The 21,291-nt window shown below is 61.9% G+C and overlaps 1 protein-coding gene across 2 annotated transcripts in view; it reads left to right on the top strand.

The window, feature by feature from the left end:
* The window catches only part of SPEG (SPEG complex locus), a 47,166-nt gene that overhangs the window by 16,096 nt on the left and 9,779 nt on the right, over window positions 1-21,291 (top strand). The window contains exons 9-31 of one of the 2 annotated variants that reach the window (XM_012728206.1): window positions 2,632-2,807; window positions 3,042-3,130; window positions 4,248-4,423; window positions 6,722-6,982; window positions 7,950-8,108; window positions 8,212-8,401; window positions 8,506-8,729; window positions 11,098-11,217; window positions 11,450-11,554; window positions 12,084-12,290; window positions 12,608-12,731; window positions 12,820-12,995; window positions 15,507-15,619; window positions 15,938-16,106; window positions 16,348-16,444; window positions 16,546-16,746; window positions 17,768-17,825; window positions 18,363-18,440; window positions 18,537-18,715; window positions 19,146-19,172; window positions 19,784-19,936; window positions 20,091-20,133; window positions 21,128-21,196. In XM_012728206.1, the coding sequence (XP_012583660.1) occupies window positions 2,632-2,807; window positions 3,042-3,130; window positions 4,248-4,423; window positions 6,722-6,982; window positions 7,950-8,108; window positions 8,212-8,401; window positions 8,506-8,729; window positions 11,098-11,217; window positions 11,450-11,554; window positions 12,084-12,290; window positions 12,608-12,731; window positions 12,820-12,995; window positions 15,507-15,619; window positions 15,938-16,106; window positions 16,348-16,444; window positions 16,546-16,746; window positions 17,768-17,825; window positions 18,363-18,440; window positions 18,537-18,715; window positions 19,146-19,172; window positions 19,784-19,936; window positions 20,091-20,133; window positions 21,128-21,196 (3,194 nt within the window). Of the gene's footprint in view, window positions 1-2,631; window positions 2,808-3,041; window positions 3,131-4,247; window positions 4,424-5,632; window positions 6,407-6,721; window positions 6,983-7,949; window positions 8,109-8,211; window positions 8,402-8,505; window positions 8,730-11,097; window positions 11,218-11,449; window positions 11,555-12,083; window positions 12,291-12,607; window positions 12,732-12,819; window positions 12,996-15,506; window positions 15,620-15,937; window positions 16,107-16,347; window positions 16,445-16,545; window positions 16,747-17,767; window positions 17,826-18,362; window positions 18,441-18,536; window positions 18,716-19,145; window positions 19,173-19,783; window positions 19,937-20,090; window positions 20,134-21,127; window positions 21,197-21,291 lie in introns of those variants that run through there. The other variant, XM_012728205.1, reaches the window with a different exon arrangement.

The following is a 21,291-nucleotide window of genomic DNA, read 5'->3' as shown; positions in this document are numbered from 1 at the left end:
TCACCTCCGGGGCAGGCGGGAATCGAACTCATGCGGAAGTGGCTTTAGATTCTCAGTGCTGTGCTTTAACCCGCTGCGCCACCAGGGAGGGCCTGGTATGACTTTGTTTCCCACCGGGAGAATAGTTTGTGGGTGAAGCAGACTGTAGGTGCTGGCTACAAAGACAGGGCCAGTGAAAGGCGGGCTGGCCCGAGAGCCTGAAATGGAACCCCAGAGGCTCTGGGAACAGAGGCTAGAGGTCCTTGATCAGACTCCTTGGACACACAGTTTGGGGGGCCCTGTCGTGTGTGTGGAGACAGTTTTGGGGGGCCCTGGGGGGCCCCTGGACAGAGGACACCTTCTTTGGAGGCCCTGTGGCCTGAGCTGCTCTGACAGCCCCACTTTGGGGGGCTTGAGCAGGGCCCCCTTGGTCCCTGGCCCCCCAGGGTGCTCTTCTCCTGGCCACCACCAGGGGTCTCTGGAGCTCCCGGCAACGAGAGCCCATCCGGCTCTGCTCTCCCTCCTTAGGCCCTTGAGCCGCTTCAGCACTGTCCAATTTGGAGGTGACCCTGGAGGTCATCAAGCTCCATGGAGGGGAGGGGCGCCCGCCTCCAGGGACCATGCCTGTGATCTCAGTATCAGCTGGTGGCCAAACCCCAGCAGATGCTCACCACGGCCCTTCTGACTTCCCACCCCAGTTCAAGACAGCCAGCCTGAATGGCGGGCCCCTCCATTCCCTGCCAGGCCCCACCCCTCCTCCCTCACTGGCAATGCTGGGAAACGCAGGTCAGAGCTTGGGAATGCAGCCCTGGGCAGGGTGATAGGAGGAGGGAGGAGGGCATGTGACCGCCTCGCCTCTCCCCTTGGGTCTCCAGACCCACAGGCAAATGGAGGCTAGTTGTGTGGGGAGAGGTGGTACAGGAAGGCACTCCTGCCCTCCTGCCGGCCCTGGTGGGGTGAGGGCAGCTGCCACAGTGCCCCATAGCACCTGTAGGAAAAGCCGTGCCCCAGGCGGCAGCTCGTCCTGATCCGCCAGGCAGGAGTGGGTAACTAGAGAGGGCCTCAGGGCCCGCAAGGTGAGGGGCATCTCCTGGAAGAAGCCAGAGGCGTACGCACTTCTCTGAGTCTCAGCACCCGAGAAAATGGGGTTTGCCACGCTCTGTACCATTCGAGGCTAGCTGGGCATGCCCACGGGGGCCTCGGTGCCTTGGTCAGAGAAGAGGCATCATCAGGCCTTTTGCTGTCCACCCCTCCCTGGGGGACATGTGGAAAGGATGCTGGAGTTCAGTGCCACCCCCATCTCCCCCAAGGCCCCGCACTCTGAGTTGAGGTGCCACGGAGGGGCTGTGCTCTTGTCAGGGACCAGAAGCTGTCAGGAGAGAAGAGGCAGATCCCACTGCAGGCGGCTGTAGCCGGCCACTGGCCTGGCCCCGCCCCCCCCCGCCCCCCACCCCCAGGGCCCAGCCTGCTGTGGTCTCAGCAGGCACCAGCTTCCCAGCCGGCTGCCGCCACCCAGCCTGTCCCCGCCCAGCCAGCCCCCCCTTCCCTCCAAAGCACCCTCCCCTCCCCCAGGCCCTCTGCCCAGCCTCAGCAGGGTCAGCCAGTGAGTGGGGCTAGGCAGGCTGGGCTCCTGCTCCCTGGGGAGCAGGGTGAGGTGGGCAGTGGGCAAGCAGCAGGAGGGCCTGGTGCCAGGGCAGAGCCTTCGGGACAGGCGCAGGCTGGGGTCCGCGTGCAGAGTCTTGGGGTGAGTTGGGGTACAGCTCTGTGGGCAGTTGGCTGGGTCACAGGAGCTTGAAGTGGGGGGACCAGGGGGAGGGACAGGGGTTGTGACGGATTCATGGCTGTATTTGGAAGTCGGATAGGAGCCAGCACAGTGAGGCTGGGCCCCTGGCCAGTTGTAGGGGAGGGCGTCAGGGCCCTGGGGACACCCCTCCTCCCAAATGACGTGCTGACCCCCCCCTGTTCCCCAGCCTGAGATGCCCTTCTCTGTGCATGACTCAAACTCTGTGTTCCCTTCCCTGAGAGCTTTGGGGTCCTTGCTTTAGGGCTGGGGCCAGCAGGTGCCTCTGGCGCCTGGGGCAGGAAGCTGAGAAGGGAGGGGGAGGGCCACTTGGACAGTGCCACCTCATTGGCCCTGGCTCCGAGGTCAGGATGGGGCTCATCTGAGGTCTGTGTTCCTCTGCATGGGCCTAGCTCACCAGAGAAGCGGGTGTCCTGGCTGTGCCCCTCTGGGGTGCAGAGACATGAGCCAGCTGCATTAAGCGCTTGCAGTTCCATGATAGGAATGTGGGTTCCCTGCTCCAGTGGCATTTCCAGTCTCCTCAAGGCCCAGGGTGGCTCCTCTGCTTCCCGAATCCTTTGCTCCAGGCCATTCTCTATGGCTCCCCCACGCAGGGGGAGCAGCAGGGTCAGTGTTGGGAGAGCCCAGAGTGAAGCAGGACTCAGGGGCCAAGGGACAGGAGACACCTAGGTAAGTTCACGCAGCAGGCAAGTGGGAACCCCAGAAAGGGAGGTCAGGGTGCCTCGTGCACCGCTGCAGACGTGGTCAAGTCCTTCCGGTCCGTCCGTCCAGCGCTGCCTCTCTGCTCTGTCCCCCCATCCTCTCCTGGTAGCTCTCTCTGTGCCACTGTTTTCCTTCTGTCTCTCTTCCAGGTGGGTCCACATCTCCTTTCAGCAGCCCCATCACCTCTGACGAGGAGTACCTGAGCCCCCCGGAAGAGTTCCCTGAGTCTGGGGAGACCTGGCCTCAAACTCCCACGATGAAACTCAGCCCCACCCAGAACCGCTGTGCCTCGGACACTGGCTCCAGGGCACCCCCCACCTTCAAGGTCAGCCCCCCGAGGTCAGCCCCCAAGGTGCCCCCATTCTCTCACATGCCACCTGGTTTGGGGAGCCATACCGTGCTCCAGCAAGATCCGGAGCTTGGCCCCATCATCCCTCCTTACCCAGGGCCAGCCTGAGTCAGCCTGGTACAGAAGAGGTGTCTGTCCCAAGCCCCCCAGCTGCCAGGAGACAAAACTGGGCCCTGTCTCCCCTGACACTTTGGGGTCCTGACCCTTTAGGTCTCACTTATGGACCAGTCAGTAAGAGAAGGCCAAGATGTCACCATGAGCATCCGTGTGCAGGGGGAGCCCAAGCCTGTGGTCTCCTGGTAAGTAGCAGCCGCCACCTTCTGTCTGCGTTCCCGATCCGGGCCTGCCCCTGGGAACAGGGGGCCTACTACCCCCCCCCCGAGTCCCCAGGGGGGCACCTCATCCAAGTACAGTGTTCCCCTCCCTCTCGAACACCCTTCCCAGCCCTGCTCTCCCAGCTCATCGGAGCGCCCCCTTCTGAGGACGGCCGAGGGCACAAATGGCCACCTGTCTTCACTTGGAAGACCGGTCTCGCTCCTGGGGAAGCTGCTCAGCCCCAGCCGCCCCAGCCAGCCCAGCCGGCCCCAGCCCCATTGGTTGACAGCCCGGTGACTTTTGAGCTCTGCTCTGCCCTCAGGTGTCACATTTGTGTGCGAGCTGCCAGCGCCTGGCCTCCAGTGCCAGCCCCTGGGCAGCACCTTACCCTGGTGCCCAGCACTTTGATTACTGGCCTTGCAGCTTTTTACTGTTTCGGTCCTATTTTCCTTTTTTTTAGTTATTATCAATTTTGCATAGAAGACCTGGGGTGCAGTCCAGAGGTGTGGGGGGTGGGTGGGTGGATTCCCCAGAAGTAGAGTGGGGAGTAGAACAGGCCGATCTATTGAAATCCCCTGCTGAGGGGAGCAGGGTCGCGGCAGGAGAGGTCTGCTGTGCCCTGTGGGTCAGCACTGGCGGGGCTGGAACTTGGGCCACAGAGGTGATAGCGCGGAGATGTAACTCCTAGCCCAGCAGGGAGGCCCCTGATTCTATTCTTAATTGATTTCTCATCATTGCTGTAATTTTTTTAATTGTAAGTGATTCCCTGTCCTTTCAGGAGGGCTGGCTGGTCAGTTAATAGATAAGTGAAAATAAAGTAAGAGGAAATTGAAGAACCATCAAGATCTGAATAAGTTCTGAGAGGGGAGTGGCTGAGGTGGGCAGAGGTGGTCTAGGCGGAAGGGGGAGGATGCAGAGTCGGGGTGAGAGCCAGCCCTGGACCCCAGACACACCCCTCTCTGGCAGGACAGGTCTGGGGGTGGCCAGTGTGGGGGTGGAGCGTCCTGTGCGGCTCCGCAGCCCCACGTCCGACCGACCGTCCGTCCGAGGCTGCCGGCCTGCGCCGCCGGCACGGGGCACTGAGCTGTTGCCGCCCTGCAGGCTGAGGAACCGGCAGCCCGTGCGCCCCGACCAGCGGCGCTTCGCGGAGGAGGCGGAGGGCGGGCTGTGCCGGCTGCGGATCCTGGCGGCCGAGCGGGGTGACGCTGGCTTCTACACCTGCAAAGCGGTTAACGAGTACGGCGCGCGGCAGTGCGAGGCCCGCCTGGAGGTCCGAGGTGAGTACCCCACCCTCACCCTCCACGACCTGTGCCACCCCTGCCCTCCGCCAAGGCTCACGCCAGCCCGCCACAGGACACCGGAATGGAAAGGAGCTTACGGGAGCCCACGTGTAGGGGCGTGTGTTGTAGTTGAGAAAACTGAGCTGGCGGTGACTTGCCCAGGGCCGCACAGCACGGTCCGGCAGTGGGCAGTCGGCGTCCCACACGGGGCTGCCTTCCCGGGGCTCGGCACACCGCCCAGACCCCGCCGGCCACCGGCCGCCCCGGCCCCACCACGCCTCCCTCACACTCACTACGCCGTCCGCGTGTCCTTCGCCTGCCTCCCCAGGCCATCGCTGTGCAGAGCTGTTGTGGGTTGGGGCTGTGGCAGCGGGGAGAGGCTGACAGTTGGACCCGTTCGGAGGGCCCTCGGGGTGACTTTGGGCATGGAGCATCGCAGGGACCCCAGGGTTGCCAGAGTGAGCAGAGCTGTGCAGTGTCGAGGGACCCTGGAGTTGGTGCTCGCGGGCAGGGGCCTTTCAGGCAGTGGACAGCGGGACCTGGCCAGGCTGCCTTGGGACTGCGGCTGTCCTCCCCGAAGGCTGGCCGGGCTGGCCGTGGGCCTCACCTCTGCCTCACCCCTCCGTGCGGACGCTGCAGGCCCCGGCGCCCTCCCAGCCCCATGCTCGGCCTCCCTCCCTCCCCGCCCCCTGCCAGGCTCCGGCCCTTCCAGACCAGCAGGGTGCCGCCCTGAGAGCTCCCAGGCCGCCCCAGGCCCCAAAGGCCACCGGCTGGGCCCTGCCCGCCTCCGTTACCCTGCCCTGTACCCCCTTACCTGGTTCTTCCGTCCCCCGCCGCCCCATCGCCTGGCCTGCTCCTTCTCCCCAGCTCCGCCTTGCTTCTGTGTTAACCCTTGTCTTGGTGCTTCTCTCTCTTTGGGGTTCCTCCAACATCTCCCAGCTTTGGGGTGCTCCTGACCACTGTGAATGCCTCTCCCATGGTTGCTCAGGCACCCAAGAGGCCTAGCCTCTGGCTGGCTGCTGGGCCCCAACCCAGGGCTGAGCTAGGGACAGCGACACGTGGCAGTGCCACCTGGCGGCTTTAGAGGCCGCGTTCCACCAGAGGCCCCCTCCAGGCCTGCGTGCGTGTGCATGGGTGTGTGTGCCTGTGTGTGCGTGTGCTGCACTAACCTGCTGCTTGCTGACTGAGGTTTTTGTCTGTACACAGGCGAGTGAGCTCAGGGGGCCGCCTGCGCTCCCCCCGCGACCCTCCGAGCCGCGCCCCTGTCTCAGGCACCTCTCGGACCTCGCTGTGTTTCACTGCCTCCTGCCCACAGACCCTGCCGGCCCGCCGGCCCGGACCCAGTCCCAGCCTCCCCTCCCCTCCCCACTCCAGGCAGCACCCTGGGATAACCCACGGGCCCCTGTGGACCTTCCCTCCCCGAGTGGACGTCTGGCTGGGCAGGCTGGGAACCCGCCCCCCATGGACTGAGTGCCAGAACAGGGTGGCCATGAGGGGAGTATCGAGACCCCCCGGTCCCTCCCCATAGGGGACCACCCAGCAGTGCATGTGCTAACGCGGCTACAGGCCCTGTCTGTCTCTCCGTTTGTCGTCTGTGTGTCTGTGGCAGTCGGGGAGGGTGTCTCCGAGCTGCCGAGGGGCTAAGGACAGGGCATGGCAGACGTCTTCAGGTAGCTGGGGGGCTGGAGGGCAAGGGGCTCACAAAGAGGGGGCCGGAAAAGGGTTTCAAAAGGCACAACACTTTCTATTTCACAAGAGACCAGAAGCCAGAGGCCCCAGGCCCCGTGCTGGGGAGGGGGCCTGGCAGCACCCCGGCTGGCTCGTGGGTTTGGGGTCCATGCGGGCTCCCCCCTTCGCTGGGCCAGGGGCGCTGTCTGGGAACGAGGGAGCTGTCCAGGCTTGGTGCAGAGGGAGGGGCCTACTGTCGTGTGTGTGGAGACATTCAGAAATACCTGTTTCTTAGCTCAAATAAAGTCCAGTTTGTACCCAGCTGGTGTGCTGTGTTCTGTTTTCTTTTTCCGCCGCCGTCTTTGTCCCTGCACGGCCCTCTGTCTTCCTGCCTTGGTTTCCTCTAGCTGCTGAGTTCACAGTCCCCAGCCACTGGGGTTGCCCTCCTGAAGCCAGGCCTGGGAGCCCCTTGCTGTCCAGACGGGCGGGCGGGCGGGCGTTCCCTGTCTCCAGAGGAACCAAACGCATCTCTCTCTCTGTGTCTGTCTGTCTCTCTGTGTGTGTGTGCGTGTCTCCCCGCCCCATGTGTCCACTCCACGCGTGCCCGCTGTGGCCGCTTCCCCCCAGCACACCCTGAAAGCCGGTCCCTGGCCGTGCTGGCACCCCTGCAGGACGTGCACGTAGGGGCCGGGGAGATGGCGCTGTTTGAGTGCCTGGTGGCGGGTCCTGCCGACGTGGAGGTCGACTGGCTGTGCCGCGGCCGCCTGCTGCAGCCTGCGCTGCTCAAATGCAAGATGCATTTCGACGGCCGGAAATGCAAGCTGCTGCTCACCTCCGTGCATGAGGACGACAGTGGTGTCTACACCTGCAAGCTCAGCACGGCCAAAGGTAACCGCCCTTTTGGGCCTTTGGGCAGCCACGGGCGCCCACGCCCCGGAGGGAGGGGACCGGAGGGATAGAAGCCGGTGCAGAGAAGAGCCCCAGGACTGGGGCTCCCTCTCGTGGCGGGGCAGATGGTGCAGTCGGCTGCCCCAGTGAGTCGCATGCAGAGGGGCCCCGGCCCAGGACCAGCTGCGGCCCCGAGTGGGGAGCCAGTCCGTGGCGGTGTGGCTGACAAAGCGGATGTGGGGTCCAGTTCCCGCCCTGCCACGTGCCAACCGTGTGATGTGCGTGGGAGAAGCCACCGTGACTCTTTACACTTTGGTCTTTGGAAGGGGGGGGACACCCACCTCGTGGGGCGTTGAGATAACGAGATAGTGGATGTACAGAACAAAGCACAGCTCCTGCACTAATAACTGTCAGCATTATTATTATTAATGACACCCCTGACCTGGCCCCATCCTCACTTGAAGAACTGATAATCCCTCCCCGGGTTGCAGTGATGAGCGTCTAAGGTGACACTGGGGGGCGGGCTGTGTAAGCAGGAGGGTGTCGGGTCCACGTAAGGGCCCATTGGTTCCCCCAGGAGCGCCTTGGGCGTTGGGGGAGGGTGTGAGCAGGACCCGGGTGCAGAGGTGGGCACCCAGGGCGGGGGTGAGGTTGAGGGGTCGGAGGGCTTGGCTCCTCAGCCTCTCTCAGGGCTGCACTGAGCCGCCTCCTGGGTGTGCAGCGTGCAGTGAGGCCCTGCGCCCCAGCCACGGCAACAGACTGCCACCCGCTCTGGCTGGCCTCACCCCTGAGAAGACCCTGCCTTTGAGTCTTGCCCTGCTTCACCACCAGAGAGCAGCCCGAGTTCTCCCAGCCTCCAGCTTCTGCCCGGCCCTGCTTTCCCGCCCAGCACTAGGGGAGCCCCTTCAGGTTGGGGTACTGGGGCTCCATGGCCTTCCCCACCCTAGGGCTGATCCTTCCCTCCCAGACGAACTGACCTGCAGCGCCCGGCTGACCGTGCGGCCCTCGCTGGCGCCCCTGTTCACCCGGCCGCTGGAGGACGTGGAGGTGTTGGAGGGGAGAGCCGCCCGCCTGGACTGCAAGATCAGCGGCTCCCCGCCTCCCTCTGTTACGTGGACTCATTTTGGTAGGGCCCTCCACCTGCCGATGTGGGGGAGGGGGGAGAGGCCACGGGTCCTGGGCTGGGTGGGGCACACTCGGAGGGCCTGGGCTGCCTCCCGCTCCCCCAGGCCGCCCCGTGGAGGAGAGTGAGAATCTGCGGCTGCAGCAGGACGGGGGTCTGTGCTCGCTGCACATCGCCCACGTGGGCAGTGAGGACGAGGGACTCTACGCGGTCAGTGCTGCCAACACCCACGGCCAGGCCCACTGCTCAGCCCAACTCTACGTGGAGGAGCCTCGGACCGCGGCCACCGGCCCCAGGTACGCCCGGGACACCCAGGGCTGCCCGCGCGGGCTCTGCAGCGCCCCAGCCTTGTGGTGGGGGCGGCGCTCAGGACCCCTGGGCAGCGGTGTGCTTCCCGCAGCTCGAAGCTGGAGAAGATGCCGTCCATCCCCGAGGAGCCAGAGCACGGGGAGCTGGAGCGGCTGTCCATGCCCGACTTCCTGCGGCCGCTGCAGGACCTGGAAGTGGGACTGGCCAAGGAGGCCATGCTGGAGTGCCAGGTGACTGGCCTGCCCTACCCCACCATCAGCTGGTTCCACAATGGCCACCGCATCCAGAGCAGTGAGGACCGGCGCATGACACAATGTACGTGACCCAGAGTGGACCCTGGGGAGCGGCCCCTCCAGCGCCCTCTTTCTTTGCCCGTTGTTCCCACCCTGGGGCCTCCTTTTCTATCCTGGTCAGGGCTGCGGTGCCTTCCAGGAAGGGAGCCCAGGGGGCGATGAGGTCATCACCTCCTTCCTCCAGCCCACTCATCACCCTGAGTCACCACTCTGGGCCTCGGGGGCCCCGTGAACACATACTAGGCAAGCGGTACAGCCTGTACTGACCAGCGGCCGGCCAGCCCTCACCTCCCTTTCCTTATCTGGAATAAGCTTGTTTTGACAATTAAGTCGTCTAAAACATCTACCGCGAGCAGCCAGGGTTAACTCTGTGCTAATTACTGTTGCTGCTTTGCCATTACTGCAGGGGGCCTCTCATCACAGAGCAACTTCAGTGGAAGACTGGTGTGGGTAGTGACTGGCACTGGAGCGGTGGCCCAGGACTGTCACTAGCGAACAAAGCAGGCGCAGGGCCGGGGTGGGGGGTGGGGCATACAGAGAACGGATTTGGGAGCGTGTCCCTCTCGGTCCAGGATACTCGGTCCAGCGCCGTCCTTGAGGAGCCTGAGTCTCAAAGTCAGACAGACAGGGCCACACGTGGCCCGTGAGGGGCTCCTCTCGTCTGTGACGTGGCCACAGCTCACTTCTACTAAGCTCTGTCTGGAGGCCAGGCCCTGAGTGCTGGATAGCTGACCTGGGCCTTCTCATGTTCCTCACCTGGGCCCTGTAAGGCAGGTATTATTGTCACCACTTACAGATGGAGAAACTGAGGTTTATAGAGGGACAAGGACTTGCCCAAAAGGGAGCAAAGGCCATCTGACTCTGGACCCGCCTCCTAACCAGGATGTCCCGTGGTCCCCACTCCCAGCTCCCCACGCCCCATCCCCCAGCTCCCCTACCACCCTGCCCCCACCGCCGATGGCCGGCCCTCTGGCTGTCTCCTATGTGCTCTGAGACCCTGGGTGGGTGTCTGTCTCAGAATCGGAGCCACATCTCCGCTTCTGTCTGTAGCTGAGGTCAGCGGCCGCTGCGGCTTCTTCTCCGTTATAAATAGTGTCGGCAGAGATAAATGAATGGGTGGCTGTTCCATGCGGAGATAACGGCTGGGGAGTGGGGGAGGGTGTTGGGGCTGGTCCTGACATGAAGTGGGAGAGTACAGGCCTCCTCCCCTGTGTCCCTGCCAGAGACAGCCTCCTGATTATCATTCCAGGGGCACAGTGTGGGCAGAGAGCTCTGGGTTCGGAGGGACTCAAGTTCAAGCCAAGGCTCCATCATTTATTAGCTGGTGACCTTGGACAAATCTGGGAATGTCTCTGACCCCACTGGTAAAATGACGATAATTTTGCAGGATCACTGAAAGGACTGTGGGGGTGGGGAGGATACGTGTGGAACAGCTGGCTGCGGCTAGGCAGAGGGCAGGCCAGTCTTACTATAATTTATAATATAATGTACTTGGCACTTACTGCGTGTGAGACATTAGGTTCTGGGCCGGACAGGATGAGCCAGCCCTGCAAGCCAGTTCAGGAACCGCGCCACCTGCCAGTGACCAGAAAGGGCCAACCCACAGCAGTGTGAGCCCAGCACTGGGGGCCCGAGGAGGGGAGGGGCTCAGGCACCCCGGGGGATGGCACATGGCAGAGGTGGCTACCCACGCTGGCCCTCACCTGAACTGGATCTAGACAGGGAGGCCTTCGTAACCGAGGAGGCCTTCATAAAATCCCTCGTGAAAGGAGGAATTGAGCGAGCAAAGACCCAGGGGTGGAACTCACCCGGCTGGCGCAGGGAACTAGTGGTTTGTCGGGGTCAGACGCAGAGGTGTGACGGGGGCATGGTGGATGGAGTTTGGACAGAGGGCTGTGGACGCCACCCATGGTGTGGTAGAGCCTCAGGTTTCCAGCGTGACCTCTTTGTCGGGGTGTGGACCACATGGTGGAGGGCTTTCCAAGGCTGTGCTGGAACCGGCCCTGGCCGTGGCCATGGGGCTAGAAAGACAGGACTTGCGGGGTTGTGGGGTGGAAGCCTCAGCAACGAACCTCGTCAGAACGTTAGCACGGAGATGTAGCCTTCGGAGGGGCAGGCTTGAGAGGCAGTGACCGGGCAGAGGGTGAAGCACTGTGGGAGGCAGATGAGAAGGGTCTGGGCTGCAGGTGCAGGAGGGACCCGCCGAGCCCGGCTGAGGGCAGCCCCCCAAGCCTGTCCCTAGGGCTCGCTACCCAAGGCACACTCTTCTCGCTGTCTGCCTCCCTCCTGCTTCCCCTGAGTAGGGGCAGGTAAAGGGCCAGGGTGGCATGGAGCCAGCCTGCAAAGGCTGCTCCTAGCTCAGGCCCAGGCTCACGGTCCCTCCCCTACAGACAGGGATGTCCATCGCTTGGTGTTCCCCGCCGTGGGACCGCAGCACGCAGGCGTCTACAAGAGCGTCATCGCCAACAAGCTGGGCAAAGCCGCCTGCTATGCCCACCTCTACGTCACAGGTGAGGCCGGCACCCAGGTCAGTTGCATCCCCAGCCCAGCCACTGGCCTACCTGGGGGCCCGGGGGAGGGAGGGGCCTCGGCACCAGCTCTCTTCCCCCTCGCGCCCCTGGAGCGTCTCTGGCCTGGGCCTGGGGCTCTCATGCCCAGCCCACTGGCAAGGGCCTGGTGGTCCCACAGAGCCACTGGGCGGGGAACAGCTACCCAAACAGCTACCCAACCTGTGCCTTCCAGATGTGGTCCCAGGCCCCCCGGACGGGGCCCCTCAGGTGGTGGCTGTGACTGGGAGGATGATCACACTCACGTGGAACCCTCCCAGGAGCATGGACATGGCCATCGGTGGGTCGGCTCACCAGGGCTGTGGGGTGGGAGGGGTGCGGACAGGGCAGGCTCAGGCCGTCCACTAAGGGACCCGGGAGGCGAGGGTGAGGCCCAGAGGAGCACAGGAATGGGGTGGACTTGGATGGCTGCTGGGATGCGGGCAGGAGCCCTCTCTCGCCCTCCAGGGGAAGCCTCTTTTGAGTCAGGATGGGGAGACAGGTGGGGGAGGGGGGAGGGTGCCAGGTTCTCTTTCTCAAAGGGGCTGTGTGCTCTGTGCCTGTTTCCCGACCTCAGGTAGTAGTAGGGAGTTGGGCTGCCAGTCAGACCTCCTCCAGGCCTCCACAGGACGCCATACTGGCATTGCGGGACCCAGCCTTGGCCGGGCCAGTGCTTAGGACAGAGCACAGGGGGGCAGCCAGAAGCAGTAGGCGAAATGGAGGCGACACCTCAGAACCAGCTAAGGATGAGCCCCTACACCTTGAGCCACCTGAAAGGGGCGGGGGCACCCCAGCAACGCCCCTTTCTAGCAGCTGCCTCCTCCTGCCAGACCCCGATGCCCTCACCTACACCGTGCAGCACCAGGTGCTGGGCTCAGACCAGTGGACAGCGCTGGCCACAGGCCTGCGGCAGCCTGGGTGGGCAGCCCTAGGGCTGCGTAAGGGGGTCCAGCACGTCTTCCGGGTCCTCACTGCCACCGTCAAGAGCAGCAGCAAGCCCTCGCCCCCCTCTGATCCTGTACAGCTGCTGGAGCATGGTGAGTCTGGCGGCCCGGGGCGGGACGGGTTGCTGCTGGGCTGGAAGCTGGTCCCCACAGTGGAGGCTCAGCGGCCGGTCTGGGCACTGTGGGGCACCGGGGTGGGTGGGGCTCTCAGGCAGTTTTCTCCTCTCTCCTGAAAGCACCATGTGCGCCCTGCCACTTCCCCACGGTGTTCCCTAGACAAATTGCTAAGCGCCCTGAACCTCACCTTCCTCATCTGAAACGGGGCTCATGTGGCAATCGGGGGGTCCTGGAGAGGTGGGTGCTGAGCTCCTGGCAGTAAGCCCGGCACCCCTGAGTTCACCCTGTCCCAGGCCCACCCCTGGAAGAGGCGCCTGCTGTGCTGGACAAGCCAGAGGTCGTGTATGTGGTAGAGGGACAGCCCACCAGTGTCACGGTCACCTTCAACCACGTGGAGGCCCAGGTCATCTGGAGGAGGTAGGCCCCGCCTGGCACCCCTGCCCGCCCCCGGCGGCAACCCAGTGTGGCTGGATCCTGGGTGACCTCCCTGCCGTGTGTCCCTTAGCTGCCGCGGGGCCCTCCTTGAGCCACGGGCAGGTGTGTACGAGCTGAGCCAGCCAGACGACGACCAGTACTGTCTTCGGATCTGCCGGGTGAGCCCCCGGGACGTGGGGTCCCTCACCTGCACTGCCCGCAACCGCCACGGCACCCAGGCTTGCTCGGTCACCCTGGAGCTGGCAGGTGGGTGATAGTGGACGCTTTCTCTCTCCTCCCACCCTCAGGAGCACAGCCCCCACCCCCGCCTCTTCCTACTCATCTGCCCATCTCGTGCCCATAATTAAGCCCCCACAGAACTAGAAGAAGAATGAGTCCTTCTGAGGTTTCAGTTATGCCATGGCCTGAAAATATTACGGACAATAAGCTATTTTGAGAGAAAGACCACATTTGGTAGCTTTTGTTATAGTATGTTGTTATACCTGTTCTATTTTTAGTACTAGTAATTATTGTCATCTCTCGCTGTGCCTTGTTTATGAATTAAACTTTATCACAGGTATTTAAGTACAGGATAAAACCAAATGTATACAGTTTGGTGTCATCCATGGTTGAGGAGTCCATTGGGGTCTTGGAACATACATTCCCCATGGAAAAAGAGGGGGGGACTGCTGTTCTAGTAATAATAATCACAGCAATGTACTAATACGGTGTTGATGGAGAACTTAGATGGGCCAGGCTCAGTAGTAGGCCCTTTTTACATGCATTACCTCATTTAATATCTGCATCAAGCCTGTGAGATGAGATCAGACGTTGTCCCCGTTTTATAGACGGGGCCTTTTGTTTTTCAAAGTTCGGGTCGAGGGGCTTGAGAGATTGCAATGCCAGGTCTCCCTGAAGGTCTCCGGAAGCTCAGGGAGGGGGCTGAGTATATGCCCAAGACCAAAAGCCTAGTAGGCCCGTGAGCCAGGATGGAGACCTGGATCCCTGGCTGCAACCAGAGAGTGCCTCTAGCTCCTGAGTTAAACACCGCAGGAAACAGGAACTTAATATAATAAGGTTAGCAAGGCCAAATTGATTTAGAAAAGAAAAAGGCCCAAGCGAGCTCATCTTATCACCAGATGCCCAGACCTGGGCTCCTGGTGCCCCGGGCCCAGCCTGTGCCACCGGCTCCCAGCCTTTGCAGCCAGGACCCTGTTCATAATTTCTCTCCTTTACAGATGTAGTCTCTCGCTCCTTCGCACGGATTAGGTGGTAATTGTCTCGTTTTCCGGTTTGTTAATTAACTGTAGACATATGTAGCTGCCACTCAGAACTCTGTCCCCGCATGTGCTGAACAGCGTTACCTGCTGGGTAGATGCAGACCCCACCAAATGCAAAGTGACATTTTACTTAGTACGGGAGCCGAGCGTGGGTAAATGTACATTTCCCGGTGCTTTACAAAAATTGTTCAGATTTGCTTGAAACCGTCTGGTCCATTGACCCCCTAGACCCCGCCCAACCTCCTCTGCCCCACCAGCAGAGCCGAGCCCAGGTTCCTCGCAAGCGAAGAAGGCCCTATTGTCCCCGCTGGGGGAGGGGGAGGCCACAGACCTCCCTTCTGGCCCTCACCCTCCCCAGTTTCCCCCACCGCACGCAGGGCATTTCCTACTCAGCCAGCCATTACTTTACAGCCCCCTCCACAGACTCATGTTTCTTCCCAGCCCTGGCGCTTGGGGAGCCCCCGGCCAAGAGCTGTGCTGCCCAGCTTGACTGGGACAATGACCGAGGGACGCTGTGTCCCACCTGCCAGGCCGGAGCAGGGCTTGGGCTTGACCCTACACCCCTCCCACTTCATCCCCTGGTGTGGGGGCGCCGCCTCCTGTCCCCCACCTGTCCCACAGGTGTGTCCTGCCCAGCCCCTCTTTTGTCTGTGTGAATGTGAGCGGTGTGCCTGTGACAGGCGCTGGTGGTCCCTCTCCAGGGTCCCTGCTGTCCCCTGATCACCCCACACGCCTTAAAGCTGAGGCCCTCCAACATGCCCAGGAGGGACACCCAGAAGCCACCTGTCCCTCCACAAGGCGCTTTGGAGTTTGTGTTTAATTCCATCCTGAGAACCAGGTGCTATATTGCCAGAAAATAGCAAGACCACGTGGTAACGTGTAAAGAATAAAACCAGCCACGTGAGGGAAAACTAAGCCGAGAATCGGCACCCATCAGTTCATCTGCCAACCCCCCCGCGGTGGGATACCCCTTAATACCCCTTAAACATTTCCGACAGAACCTCACGGTGAGGCAGTGCGGTGACTGTGAGGCGGTCACAGGCCTCCAGCCGCAGGCTGGCGGGAGAGTGTGCCGGAGGGCAGCCGCCCACAGGGGGCAGTGTCGAGCCGCCTGCCGCCAGCCCATTAATGCAGGGAGGGAAGCCGCTGGTTCTGGTTTTCCAAGACAGGCAGGAAATCCAGATTTCTTTTGTGTGTGAAAATCGCCTAATTTTAAAGCTGACAAATGAACACCGAGGGTCAAACAAAGCCAGTCTGAACCCCCGGCCTTCGTTTTTCTGAGATTTGGAGAACATCACGTTTGCATTTATTGGAAGAATCTTGGTCCAGGCCAGGGCGTTCCCAGGGGCTGTTTGAGGACCCTAGCTGGTGGGGTGCTGGGGAGGGGGGGTGGGAGGGAGAGTCTGGTGTTCTGCTGAGCCAGTTTCTGAGTGACTGAGGAGAGGGGGGCCTGCCCCTTCCCTCCCCTTCTCCCCCCCTCCCCCCCACTATGTTTCAGAGGCCCCTCGATTTGAGTCTATCATGGAGGACGTGGAGGTGGGGGCTGGGGAGACCGCTCGCTTCGCTGTGGTGGTGGAGGGAAAACCACTGCCCGACATCATGTGGTATAAGGTCAGGGGGCGAAGGTGGCTCAGCTGAGTCCTAGTCTGGGACTGGCTAGGAGCCTGGGCAGAGGGGGAGAGGGATTTCCCGGGGGGCATGAGAGGGGTCTGGGCAGAAAAGAGATGACATTAGGAAGAGGCTGTGGGACCTGGGGGTGCTGGGTGACACAGGTGGAGGTTTGGGAACCAGGAGACCAGTTGGAGGTACAGGGGAGTTAGCAGGAGATTAGGTTCTTGGGGGAGCATGGTCCCTGGGGTGGACAGGTTCCGGGGTTTTAGGTTGTGGGAGAAGCCAGGCGTGGGCTGGTGGTGATGGGTGTCTTTGCAGGATGAGGTGCTGCTCACAGAGAGCAGCCACGTGAGCTTCGTGTACGAGGAGAATGAGTGCTCCCTGGTGGTCCTCAGCACGGGGGCCCAGGATGGAGGTGTCTACACCTGCACGGCCCGGAACCTGGCCGGCGAGGTCTCCTGCAAAGCGGAGTTGGCTGTGTTTTCAGGTGGGCTGGAGTGCCAGGGGAGCAGGGCAAAGCGCTCACCCCCATCTGATGTGAACCCCCTCCCCCGGGCTGGGAGTCACCAGGCCCTTCGCTCCCAGACAGTCGAGCCTCTTGCCCCAGCCACCCTGCCTCGAACCCCAAATCCTCGCTCCTCTCCATGTTGTCTATCTGCCCTCCTGTCCCAGTCCGTTCTTGCTCCTCTCTTGCCCTCCCCACCTAACACCAGGTGTCTCTTCCTCAGCTCAGACAGCTATGGAGGTGGAGGGGGTCAGGGAAGACCAGGAGCAGCGCGGAAGGAGACTCGGTGACTTCTACGACATCCACCAGGAGATCGGCAGGTGGGGCTGGAAGAGGGCGTGAGCTGGGGAGGCTGGGTCTGAGGCCAGGTGGGCCTGGAGACACCAGCACACCTAAGCTCTGTCCCTCTTGCATCACCCAGGGGTGCCTTCTCCTACCTGCGGCGTGTGGTAGAGCGGAGTTCCGGCTTGGAGTTTGCAGCCAAGTTCATCCCCAACCACGCCAAGCCAAAGGCCTCGGCGTGGCGGGAAGCCCAGCTGCTAGCCCGGCTCCAGCACGACTGTGTCCTCTACTTCCACGAGGCCTTCGAGAGGCGTCGGGGACTGGTCATTGTCACCGAGCTGTATCCTGGGACTGGCTGCTGGGCGGTGGGGGGGAGGGTGGCAAGCATAGTCTGTGCAAGTGGCTCTAGTCCTGCCAGTTCGCAGCAAGTCAGCGCTTTACCAAGTGGCCCCGCGGGCAGTTGGGAGGGGCTGACCCCCTTCACAAAACCTTCCCTTTGACAACTGGGAATTCTGAAGTTGTCTTAGAAGTGCTTCACAGATTGGAGTCTGGAGAGTTCCGCAAAAATCTACATTTTGCCACCTCCCCTTCTCAGTACGTCTGTGTACCTTACAACACTTTCCGAACGTTTCATAAGTATCAGTCCTCCTCTGTCCCTGTCTCACGGAATGGTCTTATCCCCGTTTTACAGATGACGGAGCCGAGGTGGCAAGAGGGTTAGAAACTCACCTGAGGTCACTCAGCTAGCACAGGGTGTGTCTCGTGGGTCACAGTGCACAGTGCCCGAACATCTGAAATGACTCATCTCATGAGCAGGAATACTTGGCTTTATCTGGAGGCTGTTTCCATAAAGACTGGATGCATCCTTCCCTGAGAGCTACGGCTAAACTAAGGTGCCAGGAGACTCCCACTAGCAGGGTGACGGGGTCCTTCCTACGCCCAGCTTCCCAGCCTAGCTGGACCCTTAGAGCCCAAGCTTGGACAAACCCCAGGTTGTTACCAGCCATGGAGCTCGGACCATGGTCCTGGGCCATTCTTAAATAGTCAAGAAGCTCCATCCACAGTCAAAAAAAGCTGCTCTAACTTGATTCTTGTAAGTATTTTGCAGGGTGGACAAGAGATGTCACCCCATTTTACACCTGAGGGCACCTAGACTCAGAGAGGCTAGGTGACTCGCTTGAGGTCTCACAGCAAGTGAGATTTCCAGCAGGGTTGCCCCATCTTGCACCTAGATAAAAGGGGGGGGGGGTGAAGGTGTCAGATGTGCTTTAAGAGGAAGGAGAACCCTGTGCTGAGCTGGGGCCTGGGGGAGGAAGAGGGCAGTTGGCTCTGGTCACTGTTCTCCTTGATCCAGGACATAGCTGCACCGAGGAGCTGCTGGAGCGAATGGCCAGGAAACCCACCGTGTGTGAGTCTGAGGTGAGGGCAGTGGGTGGCAGGGGCAGGCTGGGCACTAGCATTCACCCCCTGAGCTGTGAGAACCAAGAGGGTGGGGCCTGGGCATGCCCTCGGCCCACACATAGGCTAGGGGTGGCGAGAGCACCTTCAGGCAGGCGCCCGCGTCAGGCCAGCGCCCCCGTATTTATTTGGGACTTGCATTGTCCTCTTCACACCTCATCAGACCCAACCTTACCCCTAGCTCTGTTGCTTCCCAGTCTTCCTCCCACAGATACGTCCCAAACATTTCTCCCAGGAGCCCCACCGCGGCAGTCTCCCTTCTCACTGCAGCCCTGCCATGGAGGACTCTGCGTGATTCTGTAATAATGTCGCGGGCTCCCTCCTAGATTGGTTGAGCCCAACCTGTGCGTCTGTACATGCAGGCCCCGGGTCTCAGCAACCCCGAACCGGTGCTTAAGCCCCCTCACCAGCTACCTGAGCTCTTGACACAGACCTAGTGATGTTCCGTCCCAGTACCCCATCCTACCCCTACAGACTCTGGGCTCCCTCTTTCCACAGATCCGGGCCTATATGCGGCAGGTGCTGGAAGGAATATGCTACCTGCACCAGAGCCATGTGCTGCACCTGGATGTCAAAGTAAGGGGCAGGTGGAGGGGGGAGCAGGCCGCCCCTGCGGAGGCCAGGCAGTAGGTGACCCCTTCACTCAGCCTCCGCCTTGCCTGTGTGCGGCAGCCCGAGAACCTGCTGGTGTGTGACAGTGCAGAGGGCGAAGAGCAGGTGCGGATCTGTGATTTTGGGAATGCCCAGGAGCTGACCCCGGGGGAGCCCCAGTACTGCCAGTATGGCACACCGGAGTTCGTGGCACCTGAGATTGTCAACCAGACCCCAGTGTCTGGAGTCACTGACATCTGGTAATGCAGGCGTGGCGGGTCCCAGGGAAGTTCAGGGCAACTTGCACGCAGCGTCTCCCGCCCTGTTACTGCCTCCTCTCATCAACTGGCCGACCCAGTCACTCGGGGCTCCAGCCCTGGCAGCCCTCGGCTCCTTGTCTCCCTGGTGCCAGACCTCCCGCTGTGCGGCTACCGTGGGCCCTGGTGAGGCAGGCCCCTCCCGTTTCCCCGACTCCTCTGGGCTTCCTGTGCCGGCCCTGCCATGACTCGACCTTCCCAGGGATGTCTGGAGCTCTGGGTTCAGGGTCCTCCCCAAAGGAGACGTCTGGACCCAGCCGTCCACCACGCTGGTCTCAGGAAGGACACTTCTCTCTGGATTAGCAGTAGCCGAGAACTAACTTCCTATGGGAGGTGGGCTTCCTCTCACCCATCCACTTTCCTTTCCCCACAGGCCCGTGGGTGTCGTTGCCTTCCTCTGGTAAGAACCCATCTGTACTGAGGGCCCCAGGCTCCTAATGGTTTCCTCCCAGGCCCACCTCTAACATCTGCAGGATCTGGGGCGAGAGAGGTTCAGGCCCTGCAGTCACCCCTTCTCTTCTACACCCCCGCTCCCTCCTCCCTCCTTCCTGTATTGCACCAGCCTCTTGCACATGGCTGCAGACACCCCATCTGCATGTGCAAGGTCTGCCACCAGCACAGCCCTCCAGAAGGGGGGCCATCAGCAGCATGCTCAGGGGCTGGGTGCGGAGACGCCAGTAGGTGCTCAGAGCCGTTCAGACTACAAGGTCCTGAGTGTCGAGGCGTGGTTGGGGGGGGGGGAATACCTCACTTGGGGGACAGAATAGGCCCCTCAGTACAAGCCCAGAGCAGAGGACCCGGTGCCCAGGCCTCCAAGCCGCCCCTGCCTCCCTGCCACCCAAGCAGTGGGATGGGAGCCAGGCAGACAACAGCCTGAAAGACCACCGTGAGCCAGATTCCCCCAGCCTCTGCCTTCCCCCAGTCCTGCCCCCAGTGCAGGCCTCGTCGCGCCCCTCTGCCTCAGCCCAGGACCCTGCTCGCCCCTCACCACAGCTATCTCCACCCCTGCAGCCTGACGGGAATCTCCCCATTTGTTGGCGAAAACGACCGGACAACTCTGATGAACATCCGGAACTACAACGTGGCCTTCGAGGAGACCACATTCCTAAGCCTGAGCAGGGAGGCCCGAGGCTTCCTCATCAAAGTGCTGGTGCGGGACCAGCTGTGAGTACCTGACCGCAGGCCACCCTGGCGCCTGCCCAGGCCTGCACCTTCAGGCAGTCAACCCCCGACTCCTTGAAGGCACCCTTTTCTCATAAATGCATAGACAGGCTGAGTGGGTGAATGATGACTGATCTACACCCTCATCCCTTTCCAGGAGGCCTTCTGCAGAGGAGACCCTGGAACACCCCTGGTTCAAAGTGAGTCTGGCCTGCAAAGCCATGGTAGCAGGGTGAAGGGAGCGAGCGGGTTAGGCACAGCTCCGAGTGTGGAGCACCTGCTGTGCCTGGTCACCGGGACGGCACATCACGTAAAGCGACTTACCGCCCTGACAGCACCTTAGCGGAGACGGGGCCTGTTATTCCTAACTTGTTGCCAAGGAAAGTCAGCCTCAGGCTGGGGCATCATGGACTCCAAGGCACAGGTCTGGACCCCTCTTCCTGGGGGTCACCCTCAGGGATCACCCCGGCTCTTGAGAATAGCTCTGGTCGCCTCACGCCCGTGTGGCCCCCTCTGTGCTGCGTGGGTCCCGCCACGGCGGAGGTGAGTGGCCTGCTTGGCTCGGCCTCCTCTCTAAGCTCCCGTGGGCAGGTTCTCGCTCACGCAGCTTCAGACCTCAGCACCGCCAGCCAGAGCGGGGAGCTCAGCAGAGGGTCCAGAAAGAGCAACCGAATGAGCCCCTAGGGCGCCCGAGGACTCCGGTAGCTGACCTTGGAGTGAGAGCCTTGTCCCTCAGACCAGACACACACTCTGAAAAGCTGGGCCTGGCTGGCAGGCAGCTGTCTGGGTCTGGCCCGCCAAGGCTCCAGATGCCTGGGGTGCTGGCTCTATGTTGAGACAAGCAGTAAGCTGAGGAGAAATTGGGGGCGTGGCAGGGGCCTAAGCAGGGGCCCCGTGATGGCCAGTGTCCTGGGGTGGGGACTCTGAACCCTGGTGAAGCCCCCAAGCCCACTTGGGGAGCCCCAGATTTTCTGCCTTTCTGCTAAATTTCAGGGGCTTTGTCCCCTCCCCCACCCCCGCCCCCATGAGTTCCATGGCCGTGGGGGTTGTTGACAGGTCCGGGAAGAAGAGTCTCCCAGGAGCCCTGACTCCGTGCACCTCTGCCTCCCTCCTGTGGCCCTGGTCTCCCTTTGCCAACCTTGAGGGGCTAGGTTGACAGAGGGCCTCCTCTCACGCCTCTTTCCGGGTTTGCAGACCCAGGCGAAAGGTGCAGAGGTGAGCACGGGCCACCTCAAGCTGTTCCTGTCCCGGCGGCGGTGGCAGGTAGGCGTGGGGCCGCTGCCTGCCTGTTGGGCCGCCCCCCCCACCTGTCTCTACCTGTGTGCTGCGCCTGCTGTCCGTCTGCCCACTTTCCGTCC

This window comes from Condylura cristata, unplaced genomic scaffold, assembly GCF_000260355.1.
Source record: "Condylura cristata isolate star-nosed mole 26May11 unplaced genomic scaffold, ConCri1.0 scaffold00002, whole genome shotgun sequence".
Lineage (NCBI taxonomy): Eukaryota > Metazoa > Chordata > Mammalia > Eulipotyphla > Talpidae > Condylura > Condylura cristata.
The sequence above is the reverse complement of the archived record's forward strand: the minus strand, read 5'-3'. Positions and strand labels throughout refer to the sequence as shown.